Source organism: Chrysochloris asiatica, unplaced genomic scaffold, assembly GCF_000296735.1.
Source record: "Chrysochloris asiatica unplaced genomic scaffold, ChrAsi1.0 scaffold00096, whole genome shotgun sequence".
NCBI classification, from domain to species: Eukaryota; Metazoa; Chordata; class Mammalia; order Afrosoricida; family Chrysochloridae; genus Chrysochloris; species Chrysochloris asiatica.
The window spans coordinates 5,580,043-5,600,855 of NW_006408614.1; the positions used below are offsets into that span (position 1 = coordinate 5,580,043).

At 46.3% G+C, this 20,813-nt stretch overlaps 1 protein-coding gene across 1 annotated transcript in view; it reads left to right on the forward strand.

The window, feature by feature from the left end:
• Positions 1-20,813, forward strand: part of MROH2A (maestro heat-like repeat family member 2A) — a 78,443-nt gene that overhangs the window by 24,194 nt on the left and 33,436 nt on the right. The window contains exons 15-26 of the mRNA XM_006866812.1: positions 166-313; positions 793-833; positions 1,383-1,524; positions 1,828-1,880; positions 2,270-2,386; positions 6,007-6,126; positions 6,226-6,348; positions 10,381-10,536; positions 11,083-11,205; positions 12,193-12,272; positions 13,979-14,087; positions 17,151-17,246. Coding sequence (XP_006866874.1) covers positions 166-313; positions 793-833; positions 1,383-1,524; positions 1,828-1,880; positions 2,270-2,386; positions 6,007-6,126; positions 6,226-6,348; positions 10,381-10,536; positions 11,083-11,205; positions 12,193-12,272; positions 13,979-14,087; positions 17,151-17,246 — 1,308 coding nt within the window. The remainder of the gene's footprint in view (positions 1-165; positions 314-792; positions 834-1,382; positions 1,525-1,827; positions 1,881-2,269; positions 2,387-6,006; positions 6,127-6,225; positions 6,349-10,380; positions 10,537-11,082; positions 11,206-12,192; positions 12,273-13,978; positions 14,088-17,150; positions 17,247-20,813) is intronic.

The following is a 20,813-nucleotide window of genomic DNA, read 5'->3' on the forward strand; positions in this document are numbered from 1 at the left end:
TAGCACTTAGATGTCCTGACAAAGACCAGTTTTGAGAGTAAGGCCAGTTGGGACTGATGCTTTGAGGGGCTGGTGGTAGGCAGATGCTGTGGATGGAGCTCCTCTTGGATGACCATGGGATAAAACCCTCAGCTAACCCTGGACTCATGTCCCCCACTGCCCCAGGAGTTTTGGGTGAGGCTCCTTTGCTACATCATGGAGACAGACTACACAGAGGCTCTGACACCCATCTGCATCAGTCTGAGCAACCTGGCAGAACGTCAGCTCCACGGCAAGGACACAGGGGCCAACACGACCAGCCGCAGCAGGCAAGGTGGGCAGCTCCCCAGTCCAGCTGGTGGGTGTGGCCGGCTGGCTGGCCTCCATTCTTTGGAGTCTTTCTTCCCATGCCCCTCACTCAGGGACTGAGTCCTACTGTGCTCTCTCCCCTGCAACTTTTCAGCCATCCCAACACTGCGGGGCTTGCTTTTTATGGACTATCAACTCCTAAAACCTTTGTAGGGAGGCAAGGGCCAGGAAGGACGCCTAACCACTGTTGGTCCAAGAGAAGCTAAGTTTTATGGAAGAGGAACATTGGCCTTCTTCATGGTGTTCTGAAAATAGCACCTTAGAAACCCTACCCTGTGAATATCCCTTTTCCCAGGATAAGTCCGTTACAAGGATATTCTTTGTGGGAAATCCTCTGGGTTGGCTCATTCTCCACCTGAGGGGGCAGTGGGGTCCTGATGTGGGAGGGAGCCCCTGGCAGAGTGAAGTCCCCTTGGTGTCACCGGGTCGTGTTCCTCTTTACAGTGGACCTGCCTGCACCGCAGAAGCTTCTGGCTCGGCTCCTGGTGAGTGGCTCACAGTGGGCAATGCCCCCTGCCTTGGAAAAGGCCATGCCCTGTAGTACCTCTTCCTTGAACTTCTAACTCCCCAGAACCTCCAGAGGGAACCAAGGTACACTGAGGGAGCAAGCCACTCGGTATGACAGAATTTTCTTGGGTATTTGTGGCAGGGGTAGAGTGCTTGGACAGTTGGGGAACTGGTGAGGGTCTGCTAGGTAAGGACCCCAAGGCATCTTTGGGACACTCCAGTGACCTGCTTCAGGGGTGGTCGCACTTCTTAGTCATGTGTCTGTGCACTTATACTGATGGTGGGTGCTAATACGTGCTCCCCTGAAACTGAGGTGGGCAAAGACCTAGAATCAGGCCCCTCCTGCCCTTTCCTCCCTACACTGAATGTCCTGTTGGTCCTCTGTGATGGTCCCTGGGCAGCCTGGAGGTCTGTTTGAAAAGCATCCATTTTGCCCAACATCTTCCTTTACAAGTGAGGCCAGTGAGGCTCCAAGTCAAGGACTGGGGGCGCCGGCAGGGCCCCTTAGAGTTCTGGTGCTTCTCCAGGTGCTGTTGGCATCCCCTTACAAGGGCGAAGGCCGCGGGGTCGCCATGCTCAACCTCCTGAAGATCCTGAGCCACAGCATCGCCCCCTCCATGGCTGACATGTGGGAGCTGGAGATCCCGCTGCTGGTCCAGTACCTGGAAGGTGAGGTGCCCAGGTGTGCCGGAGCCAACCAGTCACTCCACATCAAACTCCCCTCCATGCCAACCATCAACCATGCCCTCACACCAACCATGTCCCCGCATCAACCATGCCCCCCACACCAACCATGCCCCCCACATCAATCATCCCTTCCACACCTACGTTCAGGCAACGAGGCTCAGGTGGACTCATGAAGGAGTGACCTAGAGGTGGAGAGAGAAATGCCATGTGTGATGGAACCACGGGGTAGGGGTGGGCGTGGGAGAAGGCAGGAGAAAGCAGTGTGTGACGCCTTTCTTTCTGCAGAGCACACTGAATTCACTTGGAATCAGAAGACCTGGGAAGACAAGCTGATTCAGGTAAGGATGTGGCTGTGACTGCTGAGGCTGGATTTGAGGAGGAAAAGGTAAAGGATGGGTGGGCATTTGGTGGAATTGGCACGTGGGAAGTTTAGGAGACCCTAAAGGACATGCGCTCCCATTGGAGAACTCTGGAGAGCCTCAATCATGTCCCTAGTGGGGAGACGTGGGAGCACTTTCCACCCCAGGGAGGTGAATGCTCAGCAAAGCAACAGAGAGCTGATACCCTTTCCTCCAGCCCCCAGACCCACAGAGCACAGGGACTTTATGGGTGGGGGGTGTAGAGATTGGGAGAGACCCAACAAGGGCAAGCCCCCCACTCAAAGTCATGCAACATCCCATTGCCCTTGGTTTTGCTCATCGATGTCTCTGCCCTGCTCTTGCCCCAGTTTCTGAGACACTCCCTCAAGACGACTCGGGGGTCCAGGGGGTCCAGCTGGAGCTGGCGCCTAAGCAAGGAGCTGAACAACCAGATGGAGAGCTTCGACAGCCCCTCCCTTGAGAAGGTCCCTGCAGGGCAGAGGAGTTGGGATGGGGGATGACTCCAGGGAGGGCAGAGTCAAGAGAGTCACATTGTGTATGACTGCCAACAGGGTCCTGGAGGACACGTGGGTGGTCTGCTGTACAGTTTTCTAATACTTTCATTGTGGGATTATATTTTACAATCTTTCAAAAGTAGACTTGAAGGGATGGAGTTGTCCTAAACCAGGCTAGAGACTAAACTTCTGTGACAAAGAGTCCTTGAAACACATCGGCCTCAGGTAGACCAACACTGACTTACTACCCATCTATCAGTGTCCAGGCTGTCCAAGGCCGGTGGCGGCCCGTTCCTGGACATTGTCTGAGGACCCAGGTTCTGTCTCTTTTGTGACCTGGTCATTCCCTTGGTGTTGCCCTCGCCTACATGCTAGAAGGTGGGTCAGCATTTCGGCACAGGGAGAGGGGTGAGAAAGGCACACATGCACCATCATTATCTGGCCTAGACTGTAAACTCAGACACATCACTTCCATCCACACCCCACTGGGGAGAACTTGGTGATGCTCAGCTTTGGTGAAACTAGCAAAGTGTAGCCTCCTGCTGAGCAGCCATGGACCCTGCTACAAACAGACAGAGGGATGGATATCAGCTGGTGGACAATTAGAAGTCTCTCTCACACAAAGATTCAGAATCCCAAAGCCAAACATTATGGAAAAGATTGATATTTGATCAAATAAGTATGCTAAAACTTCTGTGTGACTAAAGATCCCACTAATGAAGTTCAAGGTAAAACGATCACCTTGGGAAAAACATAAAACAGACTAGGAGTCCCTGGGTAGCACAAAGGGTTAAGTGTTCAGAGACTAGCCAGGAGGTTGGTGGTTTGAACCTACCTAGTGGCACCTTGGAAGACAGGCCAAACAATCTGCGTCCAAAAGGTCACAGCTTTCTTGTTCTGTGGGGTGCACAGGGTCAGTACTGGACTGCTATATATACAGGTTAAGTGCGGTCGTGTCGATTCTGACTCTTAAAGACCCTGTTAAGGGTTTCTGAGGAGACGCTGCTGGGCTTGAATCACTAACCTTGTGGTTAGCAGTCCTGTGCTGGCCCTGCAGTGCCACACCAGGACAAGTCGGTTCTGACCCATAGCTACCCTGTATGGGTTTCTGAGGAATGACTGGTGAGTTTGAACTGTCGACCTTGTGGTTCAAATTGACCTTGTAGTCCAGCGCATTAACCCACTGCACCACACCAGGACTCATATATATATATTGTTGTTGTTAAGTGCCGTGGAATCGGTTCTCTCTCTCTCTCTCTCTCTCTCTCTCTCTATATATATATATACATATATATATGGTATAACATACAATATATAATGTATAATCCATAGTACATAATATGGGGTTTTGAGGTCCTGGTGTAGCACTGTAGGATAAACACTGGTTTGCAAACTGCAAGGTTGGTTGTTCAAACCCACCAACCACTCCTCAGAAACCCTATACAGGGATGCTATGAGTCGTAATGGACTCATTGGCACGTAATAACAACAACAACAACAACACAGACCAAAAGATCACAACCTTGATCTGTTCTACTCTGTCCACATGAGGTCACCATGAGCCGGAATTGACTTGAGGACAACCAAGAACAGCAAATAGAATAAGTATTGTTGCCTAGAATCATGCCATCCAACAACCTCACGTAGCTACAGAGCACCTGGACCTTGCTCAGTGAGTCTGAGGAAGTAATTTCCATTTTAATTAATTTCAGTGGAGGCAGTCCCATGTGTCTAATGACTACCTCACCAGACGGCACAAACACAGCACATGTTCATCATTGTACTAAGTCCTATAGGGCAGTACTGATCTAGAATATAGAAAGAATTTCTATAAAACAGTAAGAACGAGGCAGATAAGGAAATAAAATAGACAAGCAGTTTGAACAGTGACTAGAAAAAATGCAAAGACAAGTCATGGTAAGAAAAATGTTTGGTAAAGTGGAGGGTCAGCGCAAAACAGGAAGACCCCCAACAAGATGGAAAGACACAGTGTCTGCAACTATGGACTCGAACTTGATTGTGAGGATGGTGCTTCCTTCTGTTAGAAACGGGGCCTCTATGAGCCAGAACCAACTCAACAGGAACCCTAACAACAACAAATCAATCTTAAAATGTTCTGACAAGACAAAATCACCATGAATGAAGTCAAAAGGGAACTAAGATGCTGCAGAACCCCCCCCCCCCCCTAAGAATGGCCTATTAGTTGAGGTTTCTGTAAGGTGGGGGTTAAGAAGGTGAGGTCTGGAATATGATTGTTGTCGTTAAGTGCCGTCGAGTCAGTTCCGGCCCATAGCAACTCTGTATAGGGTTTCCAAGGAGCGGCTTGTGAGCTTGAACCCCTGACTTTGTGATTCAAACGACTTTGCAGTCCAGCGCATTAACCCACAGTGCCACACTAGTGGCTATAAATCCAGGTCGTGCCACCTTCTGGTGAGGTAACCTCTGTATGCCCTCCTTTCCTCTATTTGCTTTATTGATTTCTCATGAGGAATAAATGCAATGATAGATGCTTGGTTTTGTTATTTTTCCAACCATATAAACCCAAATCACTGCCATCGAATGACTTTTGACTCACAGCAAGCCCGCTAGGGTTTCTGAGGAGGCTGTAAACCTTTACAGGAGCAGAAGGCCTCATTTGTTCTTCAGTGGAGCAGCTGATGGGCTTGAACCACTGACCTTTGGCTAGCAGCCCAGTGGGTCACAACTGTCCATTGTGCCTACGGTCCATGAACTGGGTCTCGATGTGATGCAGCAAGGAGGACAGTGACAATTTATCCTGAGCGCTCGTCTGAGCTCTGCCCTTCAGGATAAATAACGTGACTATTTCTTTTAAAGAACAGACAACTGTTAGGAAGCAGCTTCTCACCACTAGAGAATTTGGCTCGAGGCTGAATGCCAATAGAGGACGAGCCAGTTTATGTTGTTGTTGTTGTTGTTGTTGTTAGGTGCAGAGGAGTCGGTTCTGATGCATAGAGATCCTGTGTAGGGTTTTCAAGGAGCAGCTGGTGGGTTTGAACTGGTGATCTCATAGTTAGAAGCCCAGGGCTTTTCCTACAATGTCACAACGGAAGTATGGATGGAGTTACGTCAACGAGATTCTCTCTTGTGAAGTTGTACTCGGAGGGAGACACAGGAACCAAAATTATAATCATAACAAAGAACATGCAACAAACATAGATATCCATGCATTTTCTTTTTCTTTCTTTCTTTTCTTTCTCTCTCTCTCTCTCTCTTTCTCTCTTTCTTTCTATTAAGCAGAAATTTTATTTCCAAGCTCTTCAAAGATTATCACAAACAACACAAAAAACTTATAAAAGCGTCCCAAATCAAATCAAAGGCATAGCAGTAAAATAAAACACTTATGATGTTAAATATATATTCTTAGGTTGTAATATTTTCACTAACTTTAACCATATTTAACCATTTGCAATGTTGTGTAGGTCATATTTTAAACTTAAAAAAAAAAAAAAAGCTTTTATTGTGAATTGAGTGAAAGTTTATCATGTATTTTTTTAAAAGCCTGGAGGAATATGTATTGAACTCCCAGGAGCGGCCTGACGCCTCTTCTCTCTCCCTGTGTGTCTCCGCAGGCCTTTCTGTACCGGGCTCTGGGCTTCACCTTGGCCATGGGCCTGGAGGCCGACAAGGTGGAGGTACTGCTGCTTGAACTGCTTTATAAGACGGATTACAGCAACGACTTTGACCGGGAGGTGCGGGGAGACCCGGGAGGGGGGACTGAGAAAGTGAGCAACAGACCTGCGCTCCTCTGCTCACCTCTCTCACCCCGCTGCCTGGCTGGTCCTCTGCAGGGCGTCATTCTGTGCTTCGGCCTCTGCGCCAGGGGCCAGGTGAAGCCGGTGTTGAGCGTGCTGCAGGACTTTGAAGAGAGGATCCAGGAGTCGGAGCAGACCTGGCAGATGGGTGCTTGGCGGGTAAGACCCCTGGCTCCGTAGCCAGGTTTCCGGAGCCTCTTAGAACGAAGCCCCCCGCCCCGCACCTGTCCTAGTCTTCAGTGACGCCATAGCACAGATAACCACAAGGGGGTGCTGTACAGAACAGACACTGGCTTTCTCCCAGTTCTGGGCTCAGCTATGCTAATTTCTTCCTTGTGGGTAACCCGAGCATCCTTTGGTTCCTCTGTTTGTAGACGAACCTCACATGGCATCTCTTTCCCCCTATGTGTGCCTCTGTCTACTCGGCTTTTTTTTTTTTTTTTTTTAAATAACTCACAAGTAATTAGATTTGTTGTTGTTAAGTGCCGTCGAGTCGATTCCGACCCATAGTGACCCTGTATAGGGTTTCCGAGGAACCGCTGGTGAGCTTGAAACGCCGACCTTGCAGTTCAAACGGCTTTGCAGTCTGGCACATTAACCCACAGACCCACACCAGGACTCCAACAAAAATATGGAACGCTTCACGAATTTGTATTCGTGATTAGATTTAGAAGCTACCTGACTCTGGTATTATCTAATTAACATAACAAAGAAAGCCTTGTTCTCAAATGATTGCTTATATCCACTAGTGCATTGCTGTTACATGTTAAATGAGTTGGTTCTGACTTACAGCTGGTCCTGGGCCAGCCTCGCAGTCTTTGCTCTGTCTGAATGCATTGTTGCAACCATGGTATCAGTCCATCTTGTTGAGAGTCTTTCTCCTTTTCATTGACCCTCTACTTCACCAAACAAGACATCTTTCTCCAGGGACTGGTCCTTCCTAATAACATGTCCAAAGTATGTGAGATCACTTCTCACCACCGTCACTTCTATAGAACATTTTCCAAGATAGATTTGTTCATTCTTTGGGCAGTTCATGGTATATTCAATGTTCTTTGCCTATGCCATGACTTGACAGCATCAACTCTTCAATGGTCCTCCATATTTATTATCCAGCTTTCACATGCATAGATATAGGAATTAGGATTCCAACACATAGTTTGGATAGGACATGAGTAAATCCATTAGATTACCTAAGCAGAGCTCTCATTGTGATTGTTGTTGAGTGCCATCGTGTCGATTCTGACTCTCAGCGACCCTGTGCACAGCAGAATGAAACACTGTGGTCCTTACCATCCTCACAATCATTGTTAAGCTTGAGTCTTTTGATACTGCCATTGTGCCAATCCACCTCATTGGGGGTCTTCCTCTTTTTCTCCAACTCTCCAAATCTGTTTTTTAGATGGTCTCTAAATTCAGGTCAGATGTATTCAAGGTCATATTTTGCTCTTGTATATTTGTTTTAATTTTCTTCAGACTTAGCCTGAACTTGCTAATGAGCAATGGATGATGTGTTTCACAGTCTACCCTTGACCTTGTTTTGACTGATAATATTGAATTTTTTCACTGTCTTTTTTTCATAGATGCAGTCAATTTTTTCCCTGTGATTCCAAGATCTTTTGTCTTGCTTTAAAAAGATATTTACATTGAAGAAGTCGTTGGTCTTGTAAAATTCTGTCATGCTATCATCTCCATATCATTTCTATCACCAAGGCCATACTTTTCAACTGCCAATCCTTCCTCTTTTTTCCAACCTTTGCATCTCAATAACCAATAGTTATCAATGCATCTTGATTGAAAGTTTAAACAATTTCAGACTGAAGAAGATGGTAGAATTCTTCCATTTCCTCATCACTGGTTTTAGTGGTTTGTGCATAAATTTAAATAATAGTGGCATTAATTGGTCTCCTTGTAGGCGTATGGATATTATCCTATCACAGACAGCATTGTACTTCAAGATAGATCTTGAAGTGTTCTTTGTTGATGAGGAATGCAACCCCATTCCTTTTCAATTTGTCATTCCTGTCATTGAAAACCACATGAGTGTCCAATTCACAATGGCCAATACCAATCCATTTCAGCTCACTAGTGCCTCGGATTTCTATCTTTATGCATTCCATTTTCTTTTTGACAACTTCCAAATTTCCTAGATTCCTAAATCTTACATTCCATATTCCGATTATTAATAGATGTTTATAGCTACATCTCATTTTGAGTTGTGCCCTACCAGCAAATATAGGTCCCAAAGATTTTACTCCATCTGCGTCATTATGGTCAACTATGCGTTGAGGAGGCAGCTCTTCTCCAATCATGTTTTGGGTGCCTTCCAACCTGCGGTGATCATGTTCTGGCACTAAATCTTACAATATTCTGATGCCATTCATAATTTTTGGCACTATATATGCTAATGTTCTGCTATTATTCATAAGATCATCAGTGGCTACCCATTCAGAAACAGTCCACCTCTTCTTCTTACTGTTGTTGTTAAGTACCGTCAAGTCGGTTCCGACCCATAGCGACCCTGTACAGGGTTTCTGAGGGTGTAAATCTTTACGGGAGTAGAAAGCCTCATCTTTCTCCCGCGGAGCAGCTGGTAGTTTCGAACCACTGACCTTAAGGTTCACAGCCCGATTCGTAGCCACTATGCTACCAGAGCTTCTTCTTACTAGTTTGTGTTAATCTGGAAGCCCCACTGAGATCGGTCTACGGTGGCATAGCTTACAGCATCACAGCAACATGCACGCCACGACAGCATGACAAACTGACACATGAGTGGTGGATTTTGTCTGTAGCATCCTTAACATTGCAAGTTGAGGTTTGAATTTTTTCTTCAGTTCTTTCAGCTTGAGATATGTTGAGTGCGTTCTTTCCATGTTAATTTCCAATGCCAGGTCTTTACACATCTCATTATAATACCTGACTTTGTCTTCTGGAGCTGTCCTTTGAAATTTTTCTGTCCATCTCTTTTACTCCCTCATTTCTTCCTTTTGCTTTAGCTTCTCTACACCGGAGAGCAACTTTCAGAGTCTCTTCTGAGGTCATGATGACAGGGTTCATTAAGTAAGTTAATACATTAAAATTCAGGATCAGAAATGTTCAGGAGACAGCTCTTGGTTCAGGACAGCCTCTTCCCAGCCATGTCCACAGAGCCATACTAGATCTTAGTAAGAAATTCCCCTCCAAATCTCCCATCACCAAAATGATTGAGATCTGAGACCTCCCCTGATGTGGCGTGACCACTTCCCTGCCCCCCCCCCAATGTTTTATTGTGAATTATGTGATAGTTTAAATGGGAGAACTTTAACTTTATATTCATCCTATCATACATCATTTCATTGTCATGGTTACAATCCCCTCCATGCATCATCAACCAACCAAAGGGTACATCCTGCAAGCCTGCTCCCTGGTCATCAGCACACAGCCCCTCTCCCTCTCTGGGTCTAGAGTTCCCAGCTGCTCCATCTCTCCACGTCATCACCTCTGTCTCCATCTCTGGCATCACTGTTTCTCTGGGTAGGGGGCATGACCACTTTTGCTGTTGAGTAATCTAAAGAGTCCAGATGACCTCGATACCAAAAAAGGGTCCTAGCCCTCACTGCTCACTGTGGGCTCCTCAGACTAGCAGTGTGGGCATCTTGAGGGCTGTTGTTATTAGCGGCCATCTTATCAGCTCCTGATTTGTGGTGAATCCACACACAGTGGAATGAAATGCTGAGGTTCTGTTTGGTGGCTGCTAAAAGGACATGGGGGTATAATCTGCCCTCCTCTGACTTTACAAGGGGGGAAGTTGAAGAATCACCATCTGCATCAGCCCAAGGCCGGGTCCTTCGAGGTGCAGGTCTGGCGTGTGTCCTTCCTACAGCATTCTCCACTGAGTTGGACCACACGCACGATTACAGGTTTACTAGGGAAGGGGACAGCTGCTCTGTCTTGTTCTCCATCTTATGTCCAGTGCCTGGCGTGTAGCCGGTGCTCAGTGAGATGTGTTGAATGAATGAATGAATGAATGAATGAATGCTTCAAGGAGAGGCCAAGGGTCTGGCTGTCCCCCACCCAGAAAGCAGTCAGTTGGAGGACCTTCAGGCCACTCAACAGCTCCTCTGGTCCTCCTGTGGCCCTCCCTCCCAGACGGACATGCAGAACAGAGATCCTGCCTCCCCCAGTGGCTCTCCCCACCTTGTTGCCCCACAGAAAGACCACCTCTGGAGGCGGGAAACCGTGAAGAGTGCCCTCATGGTCATGTACAGCTATGTGGCTGCTTACTGCCACCCACAGATGCTCCTCACCTACGTGGACAGCCCCATCACCACCAAGATCATCCATCACTACTGCTCCAGCAGCTGCCAGGTACTCGAGCTCTCCGATTCCACCAGAGACACTCCGGACGTTCCGGAAGCCCACTGTCCCAGCCTGGGCTATTCTCTGTGCTTCAGAGCAAAGCAAGAGCGGCAGGCAGCTTCTCTCCTGACCCTGGACAAAGTGCATCATGGGGAGTCCACCTCTCCCTTCCTCCGTCCTTCCTGACAGCTGGCCCTTTTTTGAGGGACAAGGATAGGGGTTGTCTTAAAGGAAATGCCAAGGATCTGGCTACTTCCTCGGAGTGGCCAGGAGGAGAGGACACAGAGAATGATACAGCAATAATTTTGTCTTCATAAACGATTGGCCTACTGGCTCCTAGCCCTGGGCTGTGAGCAGGTGCTCAGTTGGGTATGCTGAAGGAAGATGAGACTGCATCTCACTAACAGCCCCAGCGTTAAACCCCTTCTCCAGAGCAGAGTCATCATTCTTCTTTATAAGGAAGGGGGGCCCTGGAGTGGGTGCTGGCATCACATCATGGGGGTGCCCTCACAAATGTGCTCTTCTCTCTCCCCCGCTTGCTGGATCTGGGCACAGGATGTCACCCTCAAGCTGGCCTTCATGAAGAGCATTGTGCAGGTCACTAGTGCCGTCCAGAGCATGGAGTACCTGGGAGATGTTCAGTTTACCCAGAAGGCCACTGTAACCAGCATTGTAATGGTGAGTGGGCCAGGCACTCCCTTTACTCAGGGTGGTTTGGGAGTCAAACCCTCCACTGCCCAGCGTTCCTGAGGTCAGTCTCTCATTATATCCAAGGGAGCCCGGGGGACAGGGACGTGTGGGGTCTCGGAAGCCCCCATTTCAGTTCTGCTTGGTTCTGAATGCAGGAATCCTGAGTTTGGGTTCTGTAGCATATTAAAGCTTTCACAGTCAAGAAAAGCTTTAGGAACCAGGGCTGAAGAGTCAGGTCCTCTCAGGCCCTGTAGTGACCAGAGTGGCTATTCAGGACCTGGCCCACGAGATCACACGAGTCAGTGCAGCCATCTGTACCAGCAGTATCCATGGGAGGCACTTGGCAAGGCTCCTCTGGGAGTAAAACCGAGAGCTGCATTTGCTCAGAACTTTGGTAAGATGGAGACCATCTGCCATCCTAAGGCAGAAAGAGATGACAAGCTTTAAGAAAGTCTGTAGGGTCTCCACACCCCTATTGCCACCCCACCACCTCTGCATGTCACTGCTGATGGCTTGGCCACTCTGGAAACTGCTGGCAACTGTTAGCAACAGTCCACAAGGGATGTGAGATGTGGATGGAACAAGAGGCACCTGGAAAAACAACAACATTGATTTGCTCCTTCTTAGATCAGGAAGCTACACGTGTAATTTCAGTCACAGCCCTCCAAAACAGGTCCCCTAAGACTCTAATTTATAGAAAAGGGGGTTGGGACACAGGCAGGGGGAGTCATTCCCACCCCTCCCTCCTCCCCCCCCCAATGACCCACAGCATGAATTCAGTTCCATCTCGAATCCTGCTTTTGACATGAAATTTTCTGCCTTCCTTCCTTAAAGTTGCCGAATGCATAGAAAAAAGCAAAGAGCAGGGATGCAGGGCACTTAGCATATGTCAGTTTCTCCTGCTGCCATCACTGGTCACTGTTGGTCAGAGCCCTCTGGGTGGCCGGCAGCTCATGGCCTGCTTGTCCCTGGCAGGGGATCATCAAGGGTGAGTCGGCCAACAACCTGGATTCTCCCGTGCGGACCGTGGCCATGGATGCCCTCATGCACCTGAGGTGAGCTGGGACCCTGCCCCTACTCCTGAGTCTCCTGGGCAAGGGGCTAAGTTGAGACCCTCCCTGGGATCCCCTGGGATTGGCACCACTTTGGGTCTCCCTTGCCTCTGTAGCAGGGGTTGCATCTTCCCCACTCTCAGGGAACTGGGCCAGCCAAGAAGATGGTGGTCTTTCACCCTGCTGTTATAGATAATTCTCAGCAAGATTTCATGCTCCAAGGTGACAAAGACCACTCTGAGAGATCAAAATGAGGGTCCTGAAAATTCAGTTTCAGCAGCTGTTTCTTATTTTTTTTATGAAAGTATTCCTGTAGCTACTTACAGCAACGAAAGTGGTTTTACTAAGTCCATTTACATATACTAATATACCTACAAGGCTAAAATGCTATGCTGACTTACTTTTTGAATCCTTGGAGTCCTGGTGTGGCATGGATAAACACTGGACCTCAAGGTCGGTTTCAACCATAAGGTCAGCAGTTCAAACTCACCAGCCGCTCCTTGGAAACCTCCTTGGAAACTGGGCGGCTATGAGTCAGAACCAGCTCAACAGCACTTCACAATAACAATATTGTCACTATTGTTAAATCACAATGAGCCTTTGAATTGCGTGGTTCTTTGCACTCTATACAAGGAGGCATTGTTGTACTTATAGGTGGTTCTGTTAGAACTGCTGGCTTTGCCCCATCTTCTGGTGGTTTAGCTACAACACTGTGGTAATTAGTATTTACAAACTGATATCAACAAATATTTTGAGAATGAAATAATAATTAACAGAAAAGGAGAAAGATTTTAAATGGCTTCTGCTCAGTGACTAATAATGATGTAAGAAATAATGCAATTCAATGCAGAGATTTTTGAATATTCATACAGTCTAAGAAATACTACATTTAAGCCATTTGCCACTATATTTACCGCATACTAGTTTAGGATTATGGAAGGCATCACAAATGTGCCTGTCATCCTTGCTCAAGGTCGGTGGTTCAAACCCACCAGCCGCTCCTCGGAAACCCCACGGAAGGTTGCTGCGAGTCGGAACTGACTCAACAGCATGTAACAACAACAAAGTCTAGGATTAAATTTGCTGATAAACGTTATTAAGGGTTCAGTGTGGTCTGGTGTGCGAGGAGGGCCGTGGTGGGGGGTGACTCTGAGTTTCTAGGATGGGAGATACCAATCCTAGCGACACCACTGAAATCAATGCTGCTGACCCAGGGAACACATGATGAAAATCTGAAAGCTCCTGGGCTAGGACTAACCTAAGGGACCCTGGTGGCACAGATGTTAAGCTTTCGGCTGCTAACGGAAAGGTTGGCAGTTTGCACCCAACCTGTGGCTCTTTGGGAGAAAGAACTGGTCTTTCCTGTAAAGATTTCATCTTAGGAAACCTTATGGGACAGTTCTAGTCTGTCACGTGGAGTCATTCTGAGTCAGGGTGGACTCGATGGTACCTAACAACTACCACAACAAAACAAGCCTGGGAGGGTCACGCTCTATCATTGACCAAGAAGGTGCACTGGAGTGCTACTGAGCCAGGATCAGCAGGCTCATGGAGGCAACTGCAAGTCAGAGACGTGGCTGTGGAGTCCTGGGTCTCTCTCTCAATCACTGGGATGCTGCTGGTGGTTGGCAGAGCCAGGGCCCCTGGGGAGTGGGGCATGGGAACACAACTCCCCACCTACCTCTCCTCCTCACTGCCTCTCTCCCCAGCAAACTGAAACCTTTCTACTCTGTGGAAGAAAACAGTGAGCTGATGGACATCAGCATACAGTCCGTCATTCCCCTTCAGCCTCCTGCAGAAGATAGTGACTCCATTAAGGTAGGTTCCTCTGGGCCACCATATTTTCTGGGTCAGGAACCTGCCACTCAAATGGCCCATGCTGACTGTCCATTTTTCAGAGCCCCCAGTGGTGAGAGGCAGCAAGGTGTGTGTGTGTGTGGGTCTAATAGTGATTGTAAGGTAATACTAGGGTCCCTGGTGGTGCAATGCTTAGGTGCTCAGCGGTTAACAGAAAAGTTGGCAATTCAAATCCACCAGCGGCTCTGCCGTCTGCTCCCTTAAAGCTTCCAAGCAAGAAAACTTAGGAGCTAGTTCGAGTCTGTAATACAGGGTCACTAAGAGGCGGAATCAGCCTAATGACATCAAACAGCCAGGTAATGCTAGCTGCTGTAACAGGTAAACCCTGAACTCTCAGCAAAATAAATGTGCTTCTCACTCAAGTGAGGTCCAATTTCCAGTGAGGGTAGAGGTGGAGCTGCTTTACAGAGGAATCCGAGTTGATACGGGCTCACTGTTTCCTCTGTGGGTGTTGATATCCATTCTAAAGATAGAAGAAGAGAAACAGCATGCGGGGAACATATGGACCAACTTACCTATCTCCCTGGAGTTAGAGAACTGAAAGAGAACACGCTCAGCATTTCTCAAGCAAATGGAACTGTAGATAAAATTCAAGTCTTGACTTGTGGTATCGAAGGATTCTCTGGACAAATTATTGAATGATGCAGAAAGAATCAAAAGAAGATGGAAGGAATACACAGATTCACTGTACCAAAAAGAAATTGTTGATTTTCAGTCATTTCAAGAGGTAGCATATGATCAAAAGCCAATGGTACTGAAGGAAGAAGTCCAAGGTACACCGAAGGTTTTGGCAGAAAACAAGGTTCTGTGAATTGATGGACTACAAATTGAAATCTTCCAACAAACTGATGCAGCACTGGAGGCACTCACTCATTGATGCCAGGAAATTTGGAAGAACAACTGATTGGCAGAGATCCATATATGTGCCGTTCCAAAGAGAGGTGACCCAACAGAATGTGGAAATCATCATACAATATCATCAATATCACACGCAAGGAAAATTTTGCTAAAGATCATTTAAAAACAGCTGCAACAATACATTGATAGAGAACTGCTAGAGGTTCAAGCTGGATTCAGATGAGGATGTGGAACGAGGGATATCATTGCTGACGTCAGATGGATCTTGGCTAAAAGCAAAGAACACCAGAAAGATGTTTACGTGTGCTTTATTAACTATGCAAAGACTTTCAATTGTGTGGATCATGACAAGCTCTGGACAACATTGTGGAGATTGAGCATTCCGGAACACTTAATTGTGCTCATGAGGAACCTGACCATAGACTACAAGCAGTTTGTTTGAACCAAACAAGGTAACACTGAATGGTTTGAAATTAGGAAAAGTATGCTCTGAGACTGTATTCTTTCGCCATACTAATTCAATCTGTTTGCTGAGCAAATAATTCAAGAAACTGGATTTTAGGAAGAAGAACATGGCACCAGGATTTGAGGAAGACTCATTAATACCCTGAAATATGCAGATGATACAACCTGGTTTACTAAAAGCGAAGACGACTTAAAATACTTACTGATGAAGATCAAAGACTACAGCCTTTGGTATGGGTAGCACCTCAATGCAAAGAAAACAAAAATCCTCACCACTAGACCAATAAATAACATCAAGATAAATGGAAAAAAAGATTGAAGTTGTCATAGACTTTTTTGACATTTTGCTTAGATCAACTATTAACACTCATGGAAGCAGCAGTCAAGATATCAAACAACATATTGCATTAGACAAATCTGGTGCACAAGAGCCAAGATGTCAGTTTGAGGATTAAGGTGCATCTGATCCAAGCCCTAGTATTTTCAATAACTCATATGCATGTGAAAATTGGACAATTAATAAAGAAGACTGTAGAAGAATTGATGCATTTGAATTATGGTGTTGGAAGAGAATATTAAATGTACCATGGACTACCAGGAGAACAGACAAGTCTGTGTTTTTTAGTACAGCCAGAATGCTCCTTAGAAGCCATGATGGCCAGACTTCATCTCTCATACTTTGGATATATTATCAGGATGGACCAGTCCCTGGAGAAGGACATCATGCTTGGTATAGTGGAGGGATGAAGAAAAAGAGGAAGACCCTCCCAAGGAGATTGATTGGCACGGTGGCAGCAGCAAAGGGCTCAAGCGTGGCAAGGATTGTGAGGTTGGTTCAGGACCAGGCAATGTTTTGTTCTGTTATGCATAGGGTCGCTATGAGTCAGTACTGACTCAATAGTACTAGTAACAGTAGTATCATTGGCCATGGAGTCCTGGTGTGGCACAAAGTCGGTTTGAACTGCAAAGGTCGGCAGTTGAAACCCACCATCCACTCCTCAGTAACCCTATACATGGGTGCTATAAGTTGGAACTAACTCTATGGTACTTAACAACAGCAACAATACTGGCCATAGCTTAGTCACATGGGCCAATGCAGATGCAAAGGATTCTGGGAAATGTAGTCCCTGTCTAGATCATTGTTTTCCATGAATGTGGAAGAGGCAGACACGTCTTTTGTGGACAACCAACCATCTCTGCCTCAAGGATCTGATAAGGAGAATTGAGTAGGCTCCAGGATTTCATTCAGGCTCCTCCTTTTTAAAATGGTGCTTCTTGAAAGATGGCCTGGTCCTTCCCATTGAAATTACAAGATTGCAATGATTGGAGTCCTGGGGTGGCTTTGTAGGATAAAATACTGGATCGCAAGGTCAGTTTGAACCACAAAGCTGGTGGGTCAGACTCACAAGCCTCTCCATGAAAATCCCTATACAGGGTCATCATGAGTCAGAACCCACTCACTGGCACTTAAAAACAATCAACAAGCTCTGAAGAGAGTGGAGTTCCGGTGTGGCTCTGTAGGATAAGCACTGGACTGCTAACCATAAGGTCAGCGATTCAAACCCACCTGCTGCTCCTTGGAAACCCTACACAGGGTCACCGTGAATCGGAACTGACTCGACAGCACTTTATAACACTAAGCTCTGAGCTAATGGGTGACTTTGGTCTTCACTGCCCAGTCTCCCCTTCTGTTGGCTGCAGATCCTGTATGCAAATGCCATGGGCGCCCTGGAGCAGCTGATGGAGGGTCTCATGAAGCGACAGCTGGACCCCAAGGGGCTGCAGGAGATGGTGCATGTGAGTCGCCTCTGCTATCCATTCCCTGAACCTGGTTGGAGGGTCCAACTCTCTGTGGGGAGCAGAGGTTTTGGTCATTCTACTAGTTTCCCACAACAGCCTTAGGAACTTCCACCCAAACTGGGTGGCCAATGAGAATAGAGATGTATTTTCTTTCAGGTCTAGAAGCTGGGACTCTGAATTCAGGGTGTCACCAGGGTCATGCTCCCTCTGAAACCGCTAGGACTTCAGGCTCCTCCTTTGTAAAATGGAGAGGGCTTCTTATCTCGTTCAGCTTCTGGCAGCCCCTGGCATCCCTTGGCTTGCAGCTGCAGCACCATCCCAATGTCTACCTCCAGCCTCACCTGTCTTCTATAGGGCCATCTCTCTTGTTGTTGTTGTTGTTGTTGTTGTGTGCCGTGGAGTTGGTTCCAACTCATAGCAACCCTGTACAGGGTTTCCAAGGCTGTAAATCTTTATGGGAGCAGAAAGCCTCATCTTTCTTCCGTGGAACAGCTGGTAGTTTCGAACTGCTGACCTTGTGGTTAGCAGCCTGATTCGTAACCACTACGCTACCAGAGCTCCTATGTTGTTGTTATGTGCTGTGGAGTCGGTTCCGACTCATAGCGACCCTGTAAGGGTTTCCGAGGCTGTAAATCTTTATGGGAGCAGAAAGCCTCATCTTTCTCCCATCCATCTTTCTAGATCTCTTCTTTTATAGGCCATCACACATACAGGATTAGAACCCTGAACATGTACTCCAATACGATTCTGTGTTCACCTAACTAATCACATCCTCAAACACCCTGTTTCCAAACAAGGTAATCTTTATAGGCCAGGGGTGAGGCGGACAACAGAAACTTTGGGAGGACACATTCAGTTCTTAAACAGTAACTATATATATTTATGAAAATTCAGATTTTCAGAAAAATTGCCAACTAGCACAATGAACTTCTGTATAGCCTTTGAACAGACGCTCCGGTTTTTAATATTTTGCCACACCAGCTCTCTCTTCCCTCTCCTTGTCACCATTTCCTTCTCCCTTCATTCTTGTTTTCTCTCCTCCCCCTCACTTCTCCCCGCCAAAAAACAAACCCACAGTCAGTGAATTGATTCCAACTCATAGTGATTCTACAGGACAGAATCAAACCTCTCCACAGGGTTCTGGAGGCTGTAAATCTTTACAGGAACAAGAGAGCCTCATCTTTCTCCCCTGGAGCAGCTGGTGGGTTCAACCCACTGCCCTTCTGGCACCCAGCACTTAGCCCACAGTGCCACCAGGGCTTCCTTCTTGCTCTCCATACATGCAATTTTTCAACTACTGAGAGTCATTGCAAACATCAAGAATAATAGCATTGTCTTTTGTTCTAACAGGACTGTGGTCAAAATCAGAGAAACCAGCATTGATCCAACGGAATGCCCTAGCTCATGGCCACATTCAAACTGCACTCTTTGTCCCAATACTGTTCTTTGTAGCCAAATTCCCCAGTCCAGGGTCCAATCCAGCGTGTACATGGTGGGACCTGTGCCTTCAGTCTTCTCCCGTCTAGACCAGTTCCTTAGCCTGTCTTCATCCTTCCTAACCTTGGTGTCTTTGAAGGGTGTATGCTTGGTTTTGAAATTGGGTTGTTTGCTTTCTTATTACAGAGTTTTATATTTTCTGGATATAAGTCCTTTATCAGATATGTGATTTGCAAATATTTTCTCCCCAGGCTTGTCTTTTCATTGATTAAACAGTTCCTTATGAAGAACAGACGTTTTTAAACATTTTTCTCTAATTCATTATAGTGTAAAGTACAGCACACAAGGTTGCCGTTTTCACCATTTCCTAAAGCTTTTTTTTTTTTACTATCAGTGACCTTGACGGCATCTACAATGTTATGGCATCGTCAAGAAGTTTTACGTTTGATGAGGTCATGTCTTAAACAAGAAAGTTTTAGCTGAAAACTTTTTATCTTAAAAACAACAACAACAACAACAACAACAACAAACAAAGAAACAGCAATACCACAAAACCCCTCATGGATTGTGCTTTGGTGTTAAATCTAAAAAATCTTTGTCTCCCCCAAAGCTATGGAGATTTTCTTGCAGGGGTTTTGGAGTTTCCATAACACAGTTAGGTCCATGGTGGATCTTGTGCTGATATTTGTGAATGGTGTGACGTATGGATAGAAGTTCATTTTTCACATATGGATGTCCAGTTGTCCTAGCACGGTTTATTGAGACGACTACTATCTCTTCCCGTTGAATCATTGATGCACTTTTGTGTACAATTGAAAATTCACTGGTCATGTGTCCAGGGGACTCTGGACTCTCATTCTGCTCCACTGATGTGTTTATCTATCTTTATGCTGATAACACACTATCTTGATTACTAACAGTATCCGGTGCTGTTTGAGTTGATTTGAATCACAGGGACCCTGTAAGACAGGGCAGAACTGGACTCTAGGGTTCCCAAGGCTGTAACTCTTTACAGAAGCAGATTGCCACATCTTTCTCTAAAGTCATAGCTAGTAGGTTTGAACCACCAACATTTCAGGGCTCCTTACTGTTAACACTGCAGGTCTTAAAATCAGGTAGTGCCAAGTTCACCAAATTAGTCCTTTTTTTCTTTTTGATGTATCCTGCAATTTTCAGTATGTTGCATTCTAATTTTCCACCACTCGTCTGTCAGTCTGTCAGTCTGTCTCATTGAATACCCACCCTTCATCTGTCAGTCTGTCTCATTGAGTACCTACCATTCATCTGTCAGTTTGTCGTACTGTGGTGGTTTGTGAGTTGCAGTGATTCTGAAAGCTATGACACCGGTATTTTAAATACCAGCAGGGTCACCCATGGTGGACAGATTTCAGATGATCTTCCAGACAAAGACAGACAAGGAAGAAAGAGTGATGAACTACTTCCAAATATTTAGTCACTGAAAACCTTATGAACAGCAGAGAAACACTGTCAGATACAGAGCTGGAAAATGAGCCCTTCAGGTTGGAAGGCACTCAAAATGTGACTGGGGAAGAGATGCCTCCTCAAAGTAGAGTTGACCGTGATAATATGAATGGAATAAAGCACGTGGGACCTTCATTTGCTGATGGGGCACAACTCAAAATGAAGAGAAACAGCTGTAAACATCCATGGAAAATCGAACATGGAATGTATGAAGTATGAATCTGGGAAAATTGGAAGCTGTCAAAAATGAAATGGAACGCATAAACATCGCTATCTTAGGCATTAGTGAGCTGAAATGGACTGGTATTGGCTATTTTGAATTTGACAACCACATAGTTTACTACGCCAGAAATGACAAATTGAGGAGGAATGGTGTTGCATTCATTGTCAAAAAGAACATATCCAGATCAGTCATGAGGTACAAGGCTGTGATACGATAATATCCATGCATTTGCAGGGAAGGCCAGTTAATACCACTATTATTCAAACATATGCAGCAAACACTAAAGCTAGTGAGGATGAAATAAAAGAATTTTACCAACTTCTTCAATCTGCTCTTGATCAAACATGCAATCAAGATGTATTGCTCATTACTGGTGATTGGAATGCAAATGTTGGGAGCAAAGAGGAAGGATCAGTAGTTGG